Below are 18,667 nucleotides of genomic sequence, written 5' to 3' on the forward strand. Positions count from 1 at the left end.
CTCTCACACCCCTAGATAAGATAGTGATCAGGAGCAGGAACCCTGACTATTGCTTTCTCTCTCTAACCCAGGCACACTGAGGCCAATTGTAGCTGTCGAAAATTCTCCCTTTAAGATCGAAACAATTATCAAAGTGAGTAACATTTTACTTTCACGGTCAACCCACTGTAATCAATAAGAGTGCAATCAGGATGCAACCTACTGTGAAAATCTAAACCCCTGCGTGAATTATTTACTGGGAATCTTAATGAGAAACTGTTTATCCAACAGGACACGGAAATTCCCTTTCAGCGGCTCGGTGAGTTAACAGGACCGCCAGCAATAATCTCCGACCATGTTTAACTTTAGGATAATGAACAGCTTGACCTCAAAATGTCCTGTAAATAATTTCACGTATTCTGTCAACATACTGAAAGTAGAGGTGGGTCAAAAGTTAATCATTAGTATTGGCATTTTATATGCACTAACTAAAGATTGTAACCTTACTTGTGTCAAGGTTCCCCATGGCTCATCTGGTACAGGCAGTGATAGCTGAGCCATGCACCAGAAGATCCTAGTTTCGATTCCCAGCCTGTGCTGAGTTAGTTGATTCCAGACTTGGTGTAGGTAGGGGGACTACAATTGGCTTCAGTGTTTCTGGTCCAGGGAAGGAAAAACAAAATCAGCCAGGGGTCCCACTCCCAGTCACGACTAAAGTGACTGCTGCTGGAAAGTGGACACGTACATGCTTGGAGGTCAAATGAGAACAGAATCAGGCTTGGCTCTGATATCCCTCACAACCAAATACCTGCTGACACTCACTGTCCAGGCTCCTTCACAAGGAATGGCCACTTGGACAAGGTTGACCAGTGTCTGGGGGATTGTGCCCCAGCATGTGTCTGTATCTGCAGGGGAGGAGGGGGGGGGGGGAAAGAGGACCAATATACAAGCCATCTTCGTACGTGGGTCTAATACATTATGTCAGAGGAGCAGACAGGGACTGAACCAAACATTGTTAAAAGTGCACTGTCAGAATTGTCATAGGAGGCCTTTCAGTAATAATCTAACTTACGAGTCGAAATGGTCTGTCCCTTCAGAGTTAACAAAGTAATTAAAAGGCACACAAGTGAAGTGATATCTGCAATCTGGTTTTCAGGAATACAGAAATTGGCCACAAGAACTAGAATAGGCTGAGTTATTCCATAATTCAATTCGCAAGAATATAAAAGATGAAAATGCGATTTGACTCATCATCCCCATTCTCTCCACAGACCCTGAAGATCTGACCGCATCACAGACTCTATCCAACCCACTCAATCTCCTGAAGGAGAAAATCAACTACAGCGAAACCACCAAAAAGATAAAGTTCTCTGACATTTCTCCCTGACCCCTGAAATTAATGATGTGAAACTCAGGGCCAACCATTCAACCTGCACAACACCAATAAATTCTGAACAGCTGCATTCTACAGATGACATACCACGGGGTCACAGGTACCAACACATTCTGCTAAATTCTCTCTTTCTCTCTCCTCATCCTTAAAACCTTCAATCCCACTTTTAAATAGGTGTTTATCCAACCTTTTTTTTTAATATAGAAAATAAGCGATGCCGCAATATCTAATTTGTTTGAGACTCTACACCATGGATTTTCTATGGGAGAAAGAATGGTCTTTTACTCCGTTCCCTTTCCTGAAATTTGTGAATTTTATCTTCATGTGCTGTCTTACTGCACTCAGTGCGTGCTAAGCAGCCTGCCAGTATCTCCATTATCCATGTCTCTCAATTTTAAAGACCTGGGAGATGTTCCAGTTCTCTAGAATACTCCCTCTGTGGGGCATGTTTCTATATTTCCTCAGACCAGGTTGCAGATATCACTTCTTTTTGTGTGTGTTTTTTTTAAAAATTACTTTACTAAATATAAAAACACACCATTTGGGTCCCAGCAAGCTCAGGTTTCTTTTTGATAGAGCTTCAGTTCTGGTAATCATATAACTTAGTTCTAATCCCCATAATCATGCCTGTAGTTCCTCTTTGAACTTTCTCCATTGCATAATTAGCTTCTGTAAATATAATGCACAAAATGTTCCAAGTGTGATTTACCGGCGAGTTTTAAAGGGTTAAAATAAACTGCTTTGTTTTATAATCTAATAAGGTGGAGATGGATCTGAGCGCTTGATCAGCCCTGTTGATAAGAGCCTCTCTTTGACGGGAGACTCGCAAGCTAATGGTCAATAGTCACACCCACATCCTGTTCCTTTTCACCTTTGATAATGTACATCCATTCATTGTTTGCAGGCTTCACATTTCCTGCCACACTGTGCATTACCCTACATTTCTCCACTTTAAATCCATCTGCATTTCCTCACCCATCCATTTAAATTACGATTTCTACAACATCGGGAATGTTGGAAAGGATGCTGTAATGTCACCACCTGCACGACTTTTACTCAATGCAGCAAGTGTGATGGACTATAGTGGAGTTTATAGCTCATACTCATGGGGCACTCACTGCCCCTCCACAAACCCACACAGCAAACCACCCTTCCTTCCCCATCGCATTGCTCCACCACACCCATAAAATGCATTCCCTCCTTTTAGATGCAATCCTGCATTACACTGAAAGTGTCACCATCTCTTTCACTGGCGTTCATTAACACAAGGATACAAGATAAGCAGTTTAACATTTAAACCATTTTTGAAGCTGATCCAAATTTCACAGCTTGCCTCCGTTGGTAACACTAAGTCATGAAGGTTATTGTTAAAGCCCCATTCCAGGATCTGAAGCATAATTTCGGCCACCAATCCAGTGCAGTGCTGAGGGAGTGATGCATTGTTGGAGGTGTCGTTTTTCAGATGAGATGTTAAACCGAGGCCCTATCTGCCTGCTGCAGTTTCGAGTGCATGTTAAAAGAACCCATGGCATTATTCAGAGAAGAGCAGGGAGTCCTGGTCAACTTTTGACCTCAACCAAAGATAGATTAACTGGTCATTCATTTCATTTCTGTTTATAAGATCCCAGCAGATTCAAAAGCGCTGCTGTGTTTGCCTGCGTAACAATATTACAGTAGTTATACTTCAAAATAATTCACTTTATGTGAAGCATTTAGAAACATTTCTGGAGACGTGGTAGGCACTATATGACGGTGAGGCCATGTAGTTCTCTTCTTTCAGGGAGGAACCTGTTTACAATTTCGTTACAAAGTGACCAGCGGAAATCTTCCTCCATTGTTGAATATATGGCCCAGTTTACTGACGGTGGAAACAATGTACGTCAGCACTGAATGATATATTCCTGCAACAAATTTTAAGTTGTATAATAAAATGTAAGAGGGGAAAGTAGGTAGCCAGGGAAAAAACTTTGAATGGACAGTACTTGCCCTGCAGTGAGCATCTTGCTATCTACGCAACAGATTCCTGATGAACCTTGTACGTAAAGAACTGTCCAGAGCCCTGTCAAGCTCCAGTCACATTAGCCAAGCATGTCTGATGGAGGGCATCCACTATCTCTACTACCACTGGCCCAATTGATCTTCTTTCGTGTAACTCTGTCCCTCAGAGTGTTTGTGGAACTTTAGTGTTCCTAAAATATGGGTTCCACAATTCCTCCGGTGGCGGGGTAGGTAAGTGCATTGCCTGGTGTGGTACTGCACCATATAGACTCGGGAGATGAATCTCTTAACTGTTCTGAGCAGTGGTTGGGATGCTACAACAGGTTTCCCTTCAGGTAGGGAGGGAAAAAATATTCATCAGGATTGTTGCTTCTGATCGCTATCAGAGACCACTAGAGCTTGTCAGACGAGAGCAGGATTGAGCTAGGTTGGAATGCTGGGTAAGGTCCGTCTGGGCTTGCACACGAAGAATGATTAATTGAGCAAGGCAAGGCAGAGCAGCTTGAGCCAACGAAACCCCCTTTTCAGCAGGGAATGTGAGAAATTTGGAGAGGGAGAAAGTATGGGATTTCACAGTAAATAAAAGCAGAATATCTATAGCTGTCATTCTATGGGCAAACACTTTACATTCACCGTACCAAGCCCTCGAGTTACCCTCCCTGTTTAACTACTGCCAGCAGTGCTGTAGAAACTAACATAACCAAACATGCCCAAATAGAGTCTCTGTTTTGGCAGTACCGTCAGAAACACAGTCCATAGCCAGGAACAAAAGCCAAGAATAAAGATCTTTGCTTTTCAGAGCATGTTACAAGATGTGGTTTAATGAACTCTCAATTCAAAAGAGGACAAAGGTCAAGACAGCACCAGGTGTGTGGATTTATAGGAAACAAAACACCTTTCAGAGCTCCTATACCAAAGCCCGGGGAGGGGGTTAAACTTAACAACTGAGCTCTTAATTTTAATCACTTTATTCATAAATGGGATTTACAATAAACTTTATCAGCATTTCTGAAAATGTCAACAATGTCATCTGGGGTAAGTGGTTTACAAGACAGCATTGTGTCCATTGGAGATGGAGTTTTGTTGACCAGTTCATGGTACTTCTACTATCAGTTACACTCACCGGTATAAGAGACCCAACCTCTGAAAACCAGTTGGCATTGGAGACCCACATTTTCACAAGCCTTGCAAACGATTATGTCGTCTCTACTTGAACTGAACACCTGGGGACAGATACCCTGCCATTCTCCAATACAATCACAGGTTGTGGCCTCCAACGGGCCTTGATTTGAAGCAGTGGCAGGAAAAAGGGGAGAGTTTGCAGGTCTCAGTTTGAGTGCCTGCATCCTGTACACTGTTATTGACTCACTCCTAAAGACCAAAGCCAGTAATTATCCCCTGAACCAGATGGGCTTCTCTCTCTGATCCATCAATGACTTTTGACACTAATTGCATGTACTAGAATTTCAAACCTCAGTTCATTGGGTCAGATGTTATTTGTGTCAAATGTAAATTAATGGAGGCATTTTTGTGCTGTGAATCTGTGTTCCCTGAATAACGTAACTTAAACTCATTAGAGAGAGAAAACCTTCATCCCATCAGTCTGGGTGGATTCACACCCAAGTGGCAGAGGTAAAAGGATCCAAACTAAAAGCATCACACCGCCATCTGAAGCCAGGTTTCAGAGATCAAAGGACACGGTTTCCTTCTCCTGATGGCTGGGGTATGGATCCACATACAGCAGCCGCCCTCAAATGCCTAACCCAAGTGGTCACTAAATGTCAACAGCCTATCCGAGCCAAATCCTATTCACCCAACATCTTAACTGTGCACTCCTAACACGGGTCATAGAATAGCAATCTCTAGGACCAGCCAAATTGGCCAAAATATGTATTTTTTTCCCGACACTGTACATATCTATGTTCCTAAGCCCTGGCTAATATACTGGGCAACTGTAATTCCCTACCACTGACTCAGCTGGCATCTGCTATCTCAGCATAGACCACAGAACAAACCTGGGCTCTTCCTAGAATGTATGGCTGAGGACCACACCATGCAGTGTACACTCCTACTGCATCAAGGTTATCTGAAAGGACAGCTCCCTAACTATTGCATTCTTCCAGTCCCATATCAGAGGAAATCTTCATCTCCTCTGTGTAGCTGGATTTGCATTTTAAGTGGGTTTTACATCACCAATGCTTTTATTCAGGTCTCAGGAAAGGAAAGAACTTGCATTTATATAGTGGCTTTCATGTCCGGTGGGCCTCTACAGTGGATTATATCCAATTACGTACTTTTTGATGCACTCACTGTTGTTATGTGGGCAAATAAAACACGGCAGTTAATTAGCACATAGCAAGATCCCACAAACGCAATGAGATTTCTGACTGGTATTGGTTGAGAGAGGAATATTGGCTCAGACAACAGAAGAACTTCCTGCATTTCTTCAAATAGTGGCACGGGATCTTTTATGTCCACCTGGACTACAGGAAGAGGCATGGGGTCTTGGTTTAACATTTCATCAAAAGGACAGCACCTCTAACAATGCTGCACTTCCTCAGTACGACACAGAATTTGCTTCCTAAACCCCTCTGTTTCTCTAGCTCTCTCTCCTCCTTCAGGAACCTGCTTAAAACCCACCTCTTTAACCAAGCATCGCTCCTAATTATCTCCTTCCTTGATTCAGCATCCATTTTTTTAAAAATTACATCTCTGTGAAACGCTTTGGGATGTTTTTCAACGTTAAAGGCACTTTATAAATGCAAGTAGTTGTTGTTGAGCCAAAGTGACACTAGTTACAGTAAATACTCTGCAGTGAGTTTACAGTGAGGAAGAACAGAACAACCTTTGACCTTCCGAGGACCCTGGCAGAAACTCCATACCAAAGACTGGAAAGAAACAGGGTTTAATGATCCAACAAATGTTGCAAAACGAACGAGTGCCTGTTCTGGACAGCTCTTCGGATCTGCTGTGTAATGGACACACCAGAGGACCCCAGAAATCATCAGTCATCCTCGATACGAGGTAAAACTAACCAATAGTTAAAGAATTCTTTCAAAAATTGACTCAGTACTGAACCATATAATAGGGAAGGTCCCAGGCTCAATCCCTGGTCTGTGCTGAGTTAGCTGCTCTCAGTCATGGCAGCAGTCGGGTACAATTGGCGTCAGAGCCCCTGGGTTAGGGAGGCAAAAAAAATTTACCAAAGTTGCACTTCCAATGACCTATGCTCAGAAGTACATGCATGTGGATATTGGACAAGCATAAGAAAAACATAAGAACATAGGAAATAAGAGCAGGAGTAGGCCATATGGCCCCTCGAGTCTGCTCCGCCATTCAATAAGATCACGGCTGATCTTTGACCTCAACTCCACTTTCCCGCCCGATCCCCCAGAGTCCAAAAATCTATCGATCTCAGTCTTGAAAATACCCAACAATTCAGCATCCACAGCCCTCTGGGGTAGAGAATTCCAAAGATTCATAACTCTGAGTGAAGAAATTCATCCTCGTCTCAGTCTTAAATGGCCGACCCCTTATCCTGAGGCTATGCCCCCTAGTTCTAGACTCTCCAGCCAGGGGAAACAACCTCTCAGCATCTAATGGGATGGAGTGGCCTCCAGCTCAAATATCCTGCCGACATCCAGGCTGACATGAAGAATGGCCACTTGTGTGCAGTTCTGCAAGACAGTCAGTGGCAATAGAACTGTACCCCAGCAAGAGTCAGGAGAGGTGGGGAGAAAATTACAGGGGAGGGTGAAGTTTTCATTTCCCATCCACTGCTTTGTTGAGTGCACAAAAATCAACAAAATCTTTGGAAATAAATAATATAAATAGGAATCAAGGCTGCTATTTTTCCATCTTTTACTTATCAAGCATAACCTTGTGACCCAGACAGCTTGATGGAAGTATGCTTATTAAGCAAGATGAAATGAAAATGAAGATAAATATTGAGCATTCTTCTTGTGCGTGGGGTAGGCTGAGCTTGGAAAACCTAACGATATCAAATTCATAGCCAGCGTCTTTAACCTGAAGTTTCATGGAAGTTAACCCATGCAGATATTAGATCACAGGCACAAAATGTTACATTACAAACGGCACGCGTCTCTGAAAAGTTGCAAAGGAAATTGAGTCTTCAAGAGGCTCCTAGGGGAGTCTGCACTTAAGATGGTTGGCTCCTAGTGCAATGTCGTCAAGTTAACAAGACCCTAGCTGACCCCATTTTTAACAGTACTTTAATAATAAACTGATTTCCATCAGACTGTCTGAATCAGAAGCATTAATTTTAAACAGCCCTCAATTCTCATTTCTGTTGAACTGTTCCTCCGGTACTTTTTAACCTTAATGATCAGCATAATCCCACCCTCCTCACACAAAAAGCACTCTAACCTGCTGCCCACTACTCCAAGCTTGGGTCAGGGTTGTTTGTGGTGGGGGGGGGGGGGGGGCGGAAAAAAAAAATTGGGGGACTTAATTGGCAAGGCTGCACCCCCACCCCTCACCACATAGCTGCAGGTGGATTGCATAGATCCAAGAAGGCAATAGAGGCAGTGATCTAAAGGAGAAAAAATATTTTAAACTTAGAAAAGGGCAAATTCTATTTTGTGGATGGTCTAACAATCAGACTCTCCAATCTGGCACTAACTTCGTTGTTTATTATAGAGTACAGATCATTAAGCCTCTCCCATCCCTCCATAACACTTTGTACACTTGTGAAAATTATGGATAGTCCTTTAACGGGCAGTATTTTATATGATTAACGATCAGAGACTTGAACAAACCAATGACCCTATATGCCTTCTCACTAACGCTTTCTGATACAGTCTGATGTCTCACATTAATTTGTACAGTGGCCCCTCTAAGAGAACCCATCTGAAGCATCCTTTATTATTTGGTGCTCACCCTGGCAAGTCACCATTATCTCTTGCCTTACACAGCTACACGTATAGATACAAATTACTCGCTCAACCTGCTCTCCAACATCGAATTGTTTTCAGTATGTGTGCCAAGCAATGGCATCAGGAATGTGGAACTTCATATCTAGAGGTTAGAGTTAAGTGCCAAATTAAATTTAAGAAACCATACAGACCAGGAAAGTTCCAGGTTCAACTCCTGGCAGGTACTGATCTCAACCTGGGCAGCAGAAGCGTGTTATTATTGGCGAAGCACTCTAGGCTGGTGAAGGGGATAAATCAGCCAGGGTTCCCACTTCTGACAGCTATCCAGTGACTCCTTATGGATGACTCCTTATGGAATGTGCTTGTGCAAAGATATTGGGCAAAGGCAGAATGAGACTTGGCTGTGATGCGCCCCACCACCCCGACTATCAAATAACCTGCCTACACTCACCATCTAGGATCACACATGAAGAATCAGCATGTGGGTGAGGTACCAGGAGACTGTCAGTCCCCACTGAATTGTCACTGCCTTCAGGAGAGGAGAAGAGAACATTAGTGGGAAAAAAATCCCAAATTAATACAAATTCTGGCAAAATTCTAGGATTTGTTGCTGGGAATTAAAATTTTCCTGGATTTAAGTCACCTGGATCCCAATTGGAATGGCAGCACTTATTCCTGTTTAACACTCTGATAACATCAGCAATTCGGTCCATTTGACGGGTGGGGAACCGGCAGAAAAGCCTGACGCTCTTTGGCAGGAGAGATCACCAAATTTTCAGTTGGAGTTGAGCATCCTGCCTGGGAGAGTGCCAAGTTTGACCTGCCTGCAGGTGAAACATAAACAATGCCCACTTGCAAGAAGCAGATCTTTAATACTTCATTGATAATTACTGGCCTGTTTCTTTCATGTATTATTGTTCAATATGTATAAATGCGTAGGCTTCAAGGAGATCTTGAAACATTTGCCTGAGGAAGGAGAAAATCTCCGAAAGCTTGTGAATTTAAAATAAAATTGCTGGACTATAACTTGGTGTTGTAAAATTGTTTACAACTGTTTCTTTTAAACTGCTCAAGGGCACAGAGGGACCATGTCCATTCTTGCTGGTGTATATTACTTGGTATGTTATGCCTCAGGCAAGCAGCATTCCTGGACAGTCTTCATTTACTTAGAAAGTGGAATGAAAACCAAGACAGGGCACGTTGAATCCTGCCTATTAGAATCACAGCCAATCAACAATCAATTTTTATAGAGTGGGTACTTGCAGTGCTCTTTAGTGTTTATTCTCAGCATTGATTGCGAGCCAATACACCAGTACGTTTGTACTGATCCTGAGCTGGGGGCCCTGGATGCCAAGAGACACTATGCGTATGGTATAAGCGATCCGCTTATACCATACGCATAGCATCTCTTGGCATCAGTCGTCCTTCTTTATTCCCTATTTTCTCCCCTCCTCTCCTGCAAGGGCTGGGTGCTGTTCTGCAGATGGTGGCAGCTCTCTAGTGTATCCACCTCCTCCCCCACCCACCCCGTGGCCATCCTTCACATCAGCCTAGACAATGTCAATGGGCTATTGAACCATGGAGGGCATCACAGCCAGGGTGCGGTACCAGAGAGCTGCCTGTGTCCACGGAATGGCCACTGCCTTGAGAAAAGAAAACTATTCCGTCCTCACAAAATATCTACACACATGCACTCTTTCGGCAGAGGGTCACTGGATAATGATGAGGAATGATATTCCGGCTGGTTTTCCCCCTCCCTAACTCAGGACATCAAGCCCAGTGGTAACACCAAAGCTGCTACCGTGGTTCAAATCAGTTAACTTGGCATTGATTGAAACCTGCGGTACAGCCACCTTTCTGCTGTAATGTACACATACGTGTCACAACAGTACACAGTGCTCTGTCAACAACAACTACTTGCATTTATATAGCACCGTTAACGTGGTAAAACATCCCAAGGTGCTTCACAGGAGCATAATCAGACAACAACTGACTACTGAGTCAAGGAAGGAGACATTAGGACAGGTGACCTAAAGCTCATTCAAAGAGATTGGTTTCAAGCAGAGTCTTAAAGGGTAAAAATGTCATTTATTAAAATAGTGTGAAAATTCATGGGTACGACAAAGTAATTTCATGTCAATTAAGTATTTAGACCACAGTGGGGCTAATAGGGGCAGAGTGCCCAGGGCTAATAAGGTCGGTCGCAGGGCTGTTCCTATTGGCATCTTTAGTTTGGTATGGTTTCACCAATTCATACATACACAGTACCTGGGTATACTAGGGAGAGTATTGTTCTGTAAGTCACTGCAAAAGTAACTGCAGGCACATCAGCCTTAAATGCTTGCAGTATCTCCATTGTAAAGTCGCTAATTCCCTTTGCCCTAGTTGCTATTTTCATCTTCAAAGAGAAGTGGAGATCCGAATTTAGCAGCTCAGCAGTAATAAATCTAAGAAAACCGTTACATTATTATTTTATAGCCGGGTTGCACCACACAGTGTAATTAAGGTGCAAAATCACCCAAAAAACAACTAATCAAGAGGCATAAGAGTACCTCCAGCAGGTAGCCTCACACCACATGAGCCACATACCTGCAGCCTGCCTCAATTGTAATGTTTTATGCTAGTGGAGAGCATCTCCATCCACCTGGCAACCCCATCCAGAGCTCCATGGGCTCTGGGTAGAACGTGCTATAGAAGACAGCAGTGTAAGTGTGTAACTGGTATATGTGTCTTCCATCGATCACACTTTTATCAAAAGTATTTTTTTTTAAAAAGAAAGAAAACCAGTTATTTCCTGCTGGTATTTCTGACCTTGATGACCTGACCTCTCCCTGAGGGCAGGTGCCAGGAATTCACAAGTAGCTGCCAATCGACAGAAACTTCTCTGAGCAATTAGCTTCAAATCCCCACAGGGAGTACCTGAGCACTGGCCTTAAAGGGATAGGCCAGGCCAACACAGCTCCACCTTAGCAGCTAAACATCACTACCATGCTCTAGAATCTGGGCTACCCCATGAACACCTGCTAGTGTTATAGCTGGGAGTTAAAGCTGTAAGTCCACCCAAGGGGTTCAAAGAATAAAATAGAACGTGCCTGAGTTTCGTTCTTGTAGTCATCTGAACCCTTTGATTGGATTACTGCTGGTAACTCACTCGTATGTTCCATATAAACTGGCTTTTATGGTCAATGGGACTTATTCAACAAAGGATAACTAACCAGGAACTCCTTCCCTACTAAATTCTGATCTGGACTGAGTTACAAAATACTAGGCTCCATCACACCGACAGGATCAAATCCAAACCTTGGTTCCATTTCATGCAACTCTGTTCAGGATTTTCTCATTTGTTGAAGTTTTAGAGCATTTGTAATGGATGAATGTTTGGGATTTAAATTCAAGACCTTAACACAGATAAATGCACCTGTACAACTGAAGTCCATGTCTGGCCAGCAAGCCCCTGTATTGTTCCATGTACTGTGTATATCAGGAAGTTACCTACAGTCAGAGCTGAAAGTTACAATGGGACTCCTTGCTCCAATTTTCTCCCTTCGTGCCCTGAAGGCACTTGACATAGATGGTTCTAAAGGCACTGGCAGCCCTCCAATATCTTGGCCAAGAGGGCAATTAAGTAACGGCAGACTATTTGACTGAGGAGAGCATCACAACTGAGCCTGATCTCGCCCTCTTGACAGCCACATGCATGCTTTTCAGCAAGAGTTACTGGGTAGTGATTAGGAGCAGAAACCCTGGTTGATTTTTCCTTTTCCAAGCCCAGAACACTGGAGTCCAATTGTAACAACTGTTGCTCAGTTAATTCAATATGTGAGTGCAAAGCCCACATTCACACTCTGGAATGTGTGCCTCTAACATTTATCCTCATCAGAGCAAGTAATTTGCAGCTTCAGGTATTATCTGACTGCACAGGTCTGATCTCCAAACCCGTTTCAACTGGCTGGGGGCAGCAGGGAGAGAGAAAGAGGTCGATAGAGCCCAGCTCATCCAGTTTGGATTCAGAAGGATGCATCCGTGGCAACTAACAATGATCAGTTCAATCCAGTGTCTGTAGGAGAATCTGTTTATTGCAATCTTCACTTAATATCTAACCATGAGACTAGATTTATCTTGTTAATCATAATCATAAACATCAGAGGAGGCACCTTGAAGGGCTAATGATTCCTGCAGATAGTTAAATATTCTGCCATCCATTTCCACTTCACAGGAGTGTGCAGTGACCGGTTACAGTAAAAGTGAAGGTTACTGTTCACTAAATGGTTATAGCAGATGGTCATTAGCAACTATTGCTATTTTTTATATCTTTTAACACAGGGCACTTTGAACTAGTTACTACTCAAAACAGAAAATGCTGGAAATATGCAGCAGACACGTCGGGTCAGATGAAGTTCTGATGAAGGGTCTTCCCGCAAAACATTGACCTGACTTTTCTTTTTACAGATACTCACAGACCTGCTGTGTACTTCCAGCATTTTCTGTTTTTTTTTTCAGATTTCCAGGATGCAGTTTTCCTTTTCACCATACTCCAGCTCCTGATTTAATTTGTAATCTCTCATAGTTGCCAACAGATATTCCACATCAAGCTTTGGCACAAGATGACTTTAATTTCACAGTGGTTGCAGTGGCGCAGCTGGTAGACAGCTGGGTTCAAATGTACCACAGCACTGACGGGCTCACACCTGCAACCCCTCAACTGGGCTGCTGGGAAGGAACAACAGGCTGAAGCTCAACTCTCCATGCAAATGAGAGGAAAACAACATTTAGAGGGAACCTTTCCCTTGCACATCCAGGGTACCCAGGTGATAACAGCGGTTACTAATATAGTACCTTCTGCATCGAAAAAAGGCCTAGAAAAATGGGATGGGAGAAGAGAGAGGAGTGGTTGAGGGAGAGGTCAAACATGTAGGTTTTAAGGAAGCCCTGAAGGCAGGAAGAAGGGGTTATAGAAATTTTGGGAGTAGAGGGGGTGCATGGTAAACCTGAGTTGAGTAAGTGGAGGGTGTTAGCGGGGATACGGGCTGGAGGAGATTGCAGAGGTAAGATGGGGCAAAGCTATGGATAGAACTGTAAATCAGAGTGAATAAGAGCATGTAACTGGGAGCAAATCACTTCGCCATCAATCTTGGTGGGGCACAAATGTATGGGAGGGGGGGGGGGAAAGAGAAGAGAATTATCCTGGGGCAATAATATTAAAACACACAATATTCATTCAGTTATTTCACACTTCTGATATAAACATAGAAACTCTAAGCCTGGACTCTGAATAAGGTTGTTTAGACCCTGAGCTCCGCTACATTCTGCCTACTACAATACAAGATTTAGACAAGTTAAGACTGGGGGCGATTCCCTGCTGTCCTGATCCCATTACACTCTTACCCAGTATAATGCAGATCATGTCCAGAAAGACCAGCATCCTCCTGCCCTGGGGGGCTCTGCGACCTTTGGGACCCCCATCTCCGACCTCGGGCTCCGAATCACAGGCATCTCCGTTGTCCGGAATCCGCACGATCGCTGCTGTAGGAGTATAACTCCTGTCCGCCTTACACTTGGACATGGTCGGACTCTGGCTCTCTCTATCTCTCTCCTCTTTCCCGGGGACTCGGACTCTGGCTCTGCCTCTTTCTCCCGGGCTCCGGTTCTCCTGTCACTCGGCAGTGAAGCCCGGCCAGCTACAGACTCGGTGTCGCTGCCGCTCACGTCTCCGTTATTTCAAGCCACAGTCTAAAGATTTCTGCTCGAACTCCGAAAACTTTCCAAGAATTCCAGGTTTCCCAAAAAAAAAAGCCCGGGCGCTCCCTCTGCTTCGTATTTAAAAACTACAAGGTCCAAGTTTCCAACAACAACAAAAAAAGTTTCAGAACTCTGGAAAATAAGTTTAGTATTTCTTTCTCCCCCTCCCCTTTGGAAGTGGAGATGCTGCCAATGTGCGAGCTCCGAGATCAGTCCCGCTCCTGGATTCCCAGCTACAAACAACCCCTCGGGTTACTGGCCCGTCTCCCTCTCTCCTGCGGTCAGTACCACATTACCTGGTGACTCCGAGGCGGGGTCTCTCTCAAGACCCAGGGGGAAACCCTGGTGATTGACAGCTCAGCAGGTCGGAAATTGAAAAAAAAACTTACACTAGAGAGCGAGCTTCACGAAACGTTCAAACTCCAGCCTTAGATTAGTGTTTAGGGCAAAAGAAAGTAGGGAAGGAGCACGCCAAAAGAGCAGGGTTGGTCATTACAACAGCAGCATTTTAAATTGGAACTATATAGAGACTATACGGTTGATGTGTATATGGACTTTCAAAAGGCATTTGATAAAGTACCAAAGACTTGTTAGCAAAATTAAAGCCCATGGGATTAAAGGGACAATGGCAGTGTGGATACAACATTGGCTAAGGGACAGAAAGCAGAGAGATTAGTGGTGAACGGTTGTTTTTCAGACTGGAGGGAAGTATACAGTGGTATTTTTGATATATATTAATGACCTGGACTTGGGTATAGAGGGTATAATTTCAAAGTTTGCAGATGACATGAAACTTGGAAATATAATAAACAATGTGGAGGATAGTAACAGATTTCAGGAGGACATAGACAGACGGGTGAAATGGGCATGGCAGATGAAATTTAACGCAGAGAAGTGTGAAGTGATACATTTTGGTAGGAAGAATGAGGAGAGGCAATATAAACTAAATGGTACAATTTTAAAGGGGTTGCAGGAACAGAGAGACACAATCACAAATCTTTGAAGGTGGCAGGACAAGTTGAGAAGGCTGTTGAAAAAGCATATGGGATCCTGGGCTTTATTAATAGAGGCATAGAGTACAAAAGGAAGGAAGTTATGCTAAACCTTTATAAAACACTGGTTAGGCCTCAGCTGGAGTATTGTGTTCAATTCTGGGCACCACACTTTAGGAAGAATGTCACGGCCTTAGGGAGAGTGCAGAAGAGATTTACTCAAATGGTACCAGGGATGATGGACTCCAGTTATGTGGAGAGACTGGAGAAGCTGGGGTTGTTCTCCTTAAAACAGAGAAGGTTAAGGGGAGATTTAATAGAGCTGTTCAAAATCATGAATGGTTTTGATAGAGTGAATAGGGAGAAACTTTTTCCAGTGGCAGAAGGGTCGGTGACCAGAGGACACAGATTTAAGGTGACCGGCAAAAGAGCCAGAAGCGACATGAGGAAACATTTTTTTACGCAGCGAGTTGTAATGATCTGGAATGCGCTGCCTGAAAGGGCGGTGGAAGCAGATTCAATAGTAATTTTCAAAAGGGAATTGGATAAATACTTGAAGGGAAAAAAAATTACAGGGCTATGGGGAAAGAGTAGGGGCAGTGGGACTAATTGGATAGCTCTACCAAAGAGCCAGCAGAGGCATGATGGGCTGAATGGCCTCCCCCTGTGCTGTACCTACTATGATACTGAGAATTAGTATAACTCTGTGGTGCAAAAACTACAAAAACCCTAGTTTTTCAACTGTGGGAAGTCCAATATTTGCACTTAAGATATTTATTACTCCTGGTTTCTCCTGCTTGAGTTTCAGGGGTATGGAGGTTAAGAAACATCTCTCCTCAGCGCTGTTTCCCTGATTGGTGGTGGATAGACCCTAAATCTGAGCACCAGGATCTATTGGTATGGGCAGTTTGAGATCTCTGCAAATCAATGGGAACATTCATTTGCACTGCAAATAAGTGTGCACATGGCCTGTGGGGTTCCTTGGTGCACACATCAGGTTGTAAGTTCGAGCCCCACTCTGGGACTTTACTGTACAATCTAGACCGACACTCCAGTGCAGTGTTGAAGGCATGTCAGAATTTTGGAGGTGCCCTCTTTTGAATTAAGGGTTAAACCAAGGTGCTACCTTGCTCGCTGCAGTGGTTCAGGTAAATGTCAACCATCCTGCGGCGCTATTTGAAGCAGGGAGTTCTCCTGGACTCCTGGCCAACCCAGAAAAGGATTAACTGGTCACAGACTCACTGGCACAGAATGGTTACTGTGTTTCATGTCACTGCACTTCAAAAATAGTTCATTGTGTAAAGTTCTTTGAGCTATTTTCATATAAAATCAATGGTAACACAGGTTGGCAGCTTTACAGGTACTAATAGATGGCAGGCCACTATTTCCTGGTTTAGGCTGTGGTAACTTTCTAATTATTACCATGCCATTATCAAATTTAATTTCTTTCAGTTATATATATCCTCCCTCAATTGTCTTCCCTCTTCTGAAGGCAGTGACTGCCTGGGTTAGTACCACACTTTCCAGTGCCTCATTCCACTCTTCATGTGTCAACCTAGATAATGCTGTATAATGTATGAGGCCCCACACCGCCAGCATATTTGAAGACTAGCAGCGTGCCAGGCCGTGCCAAATTCATCCAGGCAGACACTCCAGTGTCGTATTGAGGGAGTGCTGCACTGTCAGAGGTGCCGTGTAAGGTAGATGTGAAAGAACCCACAGCACTATTTTGAAGAAGAGCGGGGGAATTCTCCCAGTGTCCTGGCCAATATTTATCCTTCAAACGACATCACTAAAGCAGATTACCTTGTCATTATCACATTGCTGTATGTGGGACCTTGCTGTGCGCATATTGGCTGCTGTGTTTCCTACATTACAACAGTGACTAAACTTCAAAAGTACTTCAATGGCTGTAAAATGCTTTGGGACGTCCTGAGGTCATGAAAGGCACTATATAAATGCATGTCTTTCTTTCTTAATTAGCGTTGATAGACTATCACACTGCACGCTCCATTCCATTCACCACCGTTCTCCTTGAGATTCTAATTTAATCAGTGCTGGTGAGCGGAGTGGAGCATATGTTGGCCAGCTGGGTGTTGACTGTAAGAAGAGCTAGGTGCTGATTGTAAGCCCACCCTGTCCTTCTTTAAATAGTGCCATTGGATTGTTTATCGCTAATATTATAAACCAAGACTCCGTCTGTCTGTTTAGGTGGATATAAACAATCCCATGGCACTATTTAAAGAAGGACAGGATGTTCTCCTGGTGTCCAGGCCAACATTCCTCACTCAAACAACTCCACCCAAAAACAGATTTTCTGGTCATTTTGTGGGATCTGTTTGTGGGATCTTGCTGTGTGTAAATTGGCTGCCATGTTTGCTTACATAACAGTGACTTATGTTAAAACCCCTCCGTGGCCTCACCCTTCCCTATGCCTAACCTCCTGTAACCTCATCCAGCCCTACAACCCACATTGTGTTCCTCCAATTTTGGCCTCTTGTACATCCCCCACATCCTTCGCTCTACCATTGGTGGCAGTGCCTTCAGCCATCTAGGCCCTAAGCTCTGGAATTCCCTTCCTCTCCACCTCTCCTCCTTTAAGGCACTCCTTGAAACCTACCTTTCTGACCAAGCTTTTGGTCACCTGTCCTAATGTCTCCTTGTTTGGCACGGTGTCAGTTGTTTTGTGTGATTACGCTCCTGTGAAGCGACTTGGGACATTTTACTATGTTAAAGATGTTATATAAATGCAAGTTGTTGTGGACTGCACTTCAAAAGTAATTTGCTTTGGCACATACTTGAGGACATGAAAAGTGCAATATAAATGCAAGTTGTTTCTTTTACACTCTCAGCTGTGCATTATCCTGTATACAATGAGTACTGGATAAAACTTCACCAATTACTGATACACTTTTTAAATATGTCATTAAAGGAAGGCTTCTTCCTGATCCCAGTAAATCAGATGATCCCTGTATGATGGCCCCACTCACCAGGCTCTGGAAACACCTTGAATGAACATCTGCAGCCAGCTGCTCTTTGATGTTAGATGTGACAATAGTGTGTTTGATGCTGACACTGATCAGTTTACATTATAATACAAGGACTACAATGACAGCAGCAGGCAGGAAGGAATAGTTTTACTGAAAAATAACACTGTGCTTTTTCAGCCTTATATACATTGTAGCCACTTTATTTCTCCATCCCACTCCCCGCTGACCTCTCTGTCCTTGGCCTCCTACGCTGTTCCAATGACGCTCAATGCAAGCTCAAGGAAACGCACTTCATCTTTCGATGAGGCACTTTACAAACTTTTGGCCTCAACATCGAGGTCAACAATTTCAGATCATAACCTCCGCTCCCATTTTCTCGGACAGCAGGTGCTGGTAATGGTTCTGCTGTTGCCATTTACAGCTCCTCTAGACCCATCTTTTGTTTATTTATTGTCTCATTACCACCCTCCTTTTACCTTGAACCATCATTCCTTTTGTCATTTAATCACTCCTGCCCTCTACCCTGTCACAGATGTCCCCTTTTACTCTTTCCTCCCCCCGCCCCCTTTTTCCCTGGCTTTGTACTTGCTTATAAACTGTTAAATCTCTAACTTCTTCCAGTACTGATGAAAGGTCATCGACCTGAAACATTAACTCTGTTTCACTCTCCACAGATACTGC

At 43.7% G+C, this 18,667-nt stretch overlaps 1 protein-coding gene across 1 annotated transcript in view; it reads right to left on the reverse strand.

Annotated features, from left to right (window-relative positions):
* The window catches only part of LOC137304491 (phospholipid phosphatase 3-like), a 61,223-nt gene extending 46,818 nt beyond the window's left edge, over positions 1-14,405 (reverse strand). Inside the window, exon 1 of the mRNA XM_067973110.1 lies at positions 13,651-14,405. Coding sequence (XP_067829211.1) covers positions 13,651-13,828 — 178 coding nt within the window. The 5' untranslated portion in view covers positions 13,829-14,405. The remainder of the gene's footprint in view (positions 1-13,650) is intronic.
* Between the last annotated feature and the right edge of the window lie 4,262 nt (positions 14,406-18,667).

The sequence above is a fragment of the Heptranchias perlo genome, chromosome 37, assembly GCF_035084215.1.
Source record: "Heptranchias perlo isolate sHepPer1 chromosome 37, sHepPer1.hap1, whole genome shotgun sequence".
Classification (NCBI taxonomy): Eukaryota; Metazoa; Chordata; class Chondrichthyes; order Hexanchiformes; family Hexanchidae; genus Heptranchias; species Heptranchias perlo.